The following is a 2,957-nucleotide window of genomic DNA, read 5'->3' on the forward strand; positions in this document are numbered from 1 at the left end:
TATATTTACATCCCCCTTTTGTTGTCATTTCTTGTTTCATACAGCAATTGTAGCGACTTGATCACTGAACTTTGTAGCTCTTTTCCGTAGGCAGACTGTTTGTCGTTGAGTGAATAATGCGCAAACGCGATTTTTCGTGGGGAAACATTCTAACTAAGCATGCTTATGCAGCAGGTTCTCGGTCAGAAAGCGTAACGGTCGTACATACAAACAAGCAGAATAATAGTATAGATTTATACCGCAACATCAAATTCGTTAAAAAATTAATACACTGCGTCCACTGTTTCATGTCTTGTGGATCATTTGTTGCCCTCCGCGCGGGGTCTTTCACACCAGGAGAATGCTCTATCAACTAAAAATAGGGTTAACCAACTAGTGCTTGCTAGTAAGGTACTTTATTACATTTCATACTCCCACACAATCTTCTCTTCTTGCTTTTGTTTTCTTGACTCTCGTTCTTCTCTTCCTTTATATACTTGAGAATTATAAAATTAGGCATGTAAATGTTACAGGAAGTCCAAGTTTTTAAGAGTTTGCGCCTATCCATTGAAGATATTTTTCATAAGATCAAGATTTTCCTTTGTTTGTTTTTCCCTTTCCCTTCAGCATCATAAAATCCAAAGCATCTTGTGATTAAAGTAAATCTATTTAAAAAGTCTGTGCCATTGCTTGTTGAAAAATTGATCTACCACTGTCTACTTTCCAAAGCTGTTCGATTATTTAATTAATTGATGTTTATACACTATCTTTTCCTTCGATAAAGCTTTTCTTTTTTATTCAATACGTTCTCCATAGTGCCATTTTTTTTTCTTGAGTAGATTGAATGCAGACAATGCTGTGTCAATATTTCTTCTTGCATAACTAGTTGGACCTGATGTTTATTTGCAAACGCTCGCAGATTATCTTTTCTTAGTTGAATACTATTTCTTTGATCTAAACCACACCACTTTCTAATTTTTTGACAAATACTCTTTCAGTTCTTGATCAGTATCAACATACCTTTCGTTATAAATATCATTATGATAAAGCTTGTGTCACTATCATTTTCATCAACATAAAAACTACCTTCGTTAATTTCACTTCTCATAGAATTGTGATTAATAATTTTCCTTTCACACTTTTGGCTCTGGAACTCATTTTACTCACTGCATAATTGTTAGAGAAAATATTAAGTAGAATACTGAAATTTCAATGAATTTCACACTAAAAGTACTAGCCTGTTATGCACGTGAAAAATGACTCACTATTAAGCAATAAGAAAAATGTCTTAATATTAATTAATTAGTTATCGCATATTGCATTATATTATGTCATTTTATGTGTTTGCTTGTTGCAACACACTGTAAAAAGGAAGAAAAATGTATAGAATCACTCATTTTCTGTACAAAATATATATAGAAGACACCAGCAGTAATTAGTGGGATTTATTGCGATATTGATGGCGTTGTTGTTTATATATTTTGTGTGACTCATATGTTGTTAAAGACCCTATGGCAAACAAAATAATTGACCTACAAGCAATTGGATAAACAAATATTTTAAAAGTCAGATGGGGTCCATGGACACAATCGGTAATTCTAAGTTTAAATAAAACAATGCTCTTTCAGAGCACATACTTGATTATCTTATTTATGATTTAAGTGTTTGGCATAAACTTATGAAGCTAGTAAAATGGTTATAAATAACTAGCAATTTTCTTTTATATCAAATATATCGTTTAAAATGTTCAATATTTGTATTTTTTACAGGGGAAGTCAAGCACTAACATACGATTCCATAGAAAAGATATTTCAAACTTTTTCTACGACTAACAAAGCTATTGCTCACGTAGTGTGTCAGTTGAAGGTTCATCTTCTACATTCCTTGATCCTTCTTTGACTAACGCTAAAAGATTACAAGATCGACTTTTTGTCAGTGATCATGAAAATATTGTAGTGTGGTGAGGATTTATTTTGATGAACAGTTAAATAAAAAAGCTATCCCTCAAGGAAGGAAAACCTAAGACAGACTTCGAGGTTAAATTCTCAAACGTCAATTGCTAAAAAGGATTTCTGTTTGCCAGGGAATCAAACATCAGTCAAAATGCCGTTAAAGAAATCTAAGAACAAAGGGTCGGATGATAAAGGACAGTCTTTCAATTGTAAGTTTATGAATATTTAGTAAACTGTTTACTGTGGTAAATAAATAAATAATTATATTTTTTTAAATAACCATTTTTAAAACTATGTGATAGATTTGTAGTAATTAATCGATTTTTATTATCATATTAATTTTAGATTAAAAATATTGGCTCCTTTTGTACCTACCTTACTATCAAGTTTAAGAGTAAATTAAGTTAAATAACTTTTACGGCGCAATTTCTTAAATTTAATATTTCATCTTGTATAAGCTATCAATAAGTAAATTCAAGGAATAGTGTTCGTCTGAAATTCGGAGTTCCAGTTTAGAAAGAAAAAAGTTATTTGTGGACATTTATATCAGACCCCCCAGTGGCACAGCGGTATGTCTGCGGCCTTACACCGCTAGAATCCGGGTTTCAATACCCGTGGTTGGCAGAGCTCAGATATCCCATTGTGTAGCTTTGTGCTTAACTTCAAACAAAGAAAATGTATATCAGTATCATTTGTTTATTTTTTCAATTTATTTTTAGAGCTTACAGTATTTAGGTCTGACATAAAAGAACAATGACAACAAAAGACCGTCTATCAGATGTATAAGCTTTGTTTAAATATGTAGTATATGTGCAAAACTATTCTTTAAACGATTTGTTAAAATAAAATCCCAATCAAGACGCTCATACATTTATAATATATTGTTAGTTAATTTTCCGTAAATTCGTTCCGACGAAACTTTAGCGACACAAGTCCTTTCTTAAATAAAACTGGTTTAGTCTCTCTGAATATAACTTTGCGATACACTTAATTTCAACAGTCGCGCTATAACAAACGCTATAATTC

At 31.7% G+C, this 2,957-nt stretch overlaps 1 protein-coding gene across 2 annotated transcripts in view; it reads left to right on the forward strand.

Annotated features, from left to right (window-relative positions):
- Window positions 1-2,957, forward strand: part of LOC106462361 (cAMP-dependent protein kinase catalytic subunit alpha) — a 107,437-nt gene that overhangs the window by 34,098 nt on the left and 70,382 nt on the right. For both annotated transcript variants that reach the window (XM_022389772.1, XM_022389766.1), the window contains exon 2: window positions 1,749-2,140. Coding sequence is in view for 1 of the 2 variants with exons in the window: in XM_022389766.1 (XP_022245474.1) it covers window positions 2,083-2,140 (58 nt within the window). In the remaining variant the exon portion in view is untranslated. The remainder of the gene's footprint in view (window positions 1-1,748; window positions 2,141-2,957) is intronic.

This window comes from Limulus polyphemus, unplaced genomic scaffold, assembly GCF_000517525.1.
Source record: "Limulus polyphemus unplaced genomic scaffold, Limulus_polyphemus-2.1.2 Scaffold45, whole genome shotgun sequence".
Classification (NCBI taxonomy): domain Eukaryota; kingdom Metazoa; phylum Arthropoda; class Merostomata; order Xiphosura; family Limulidae; genus Limulus; species Limulus polyphemus.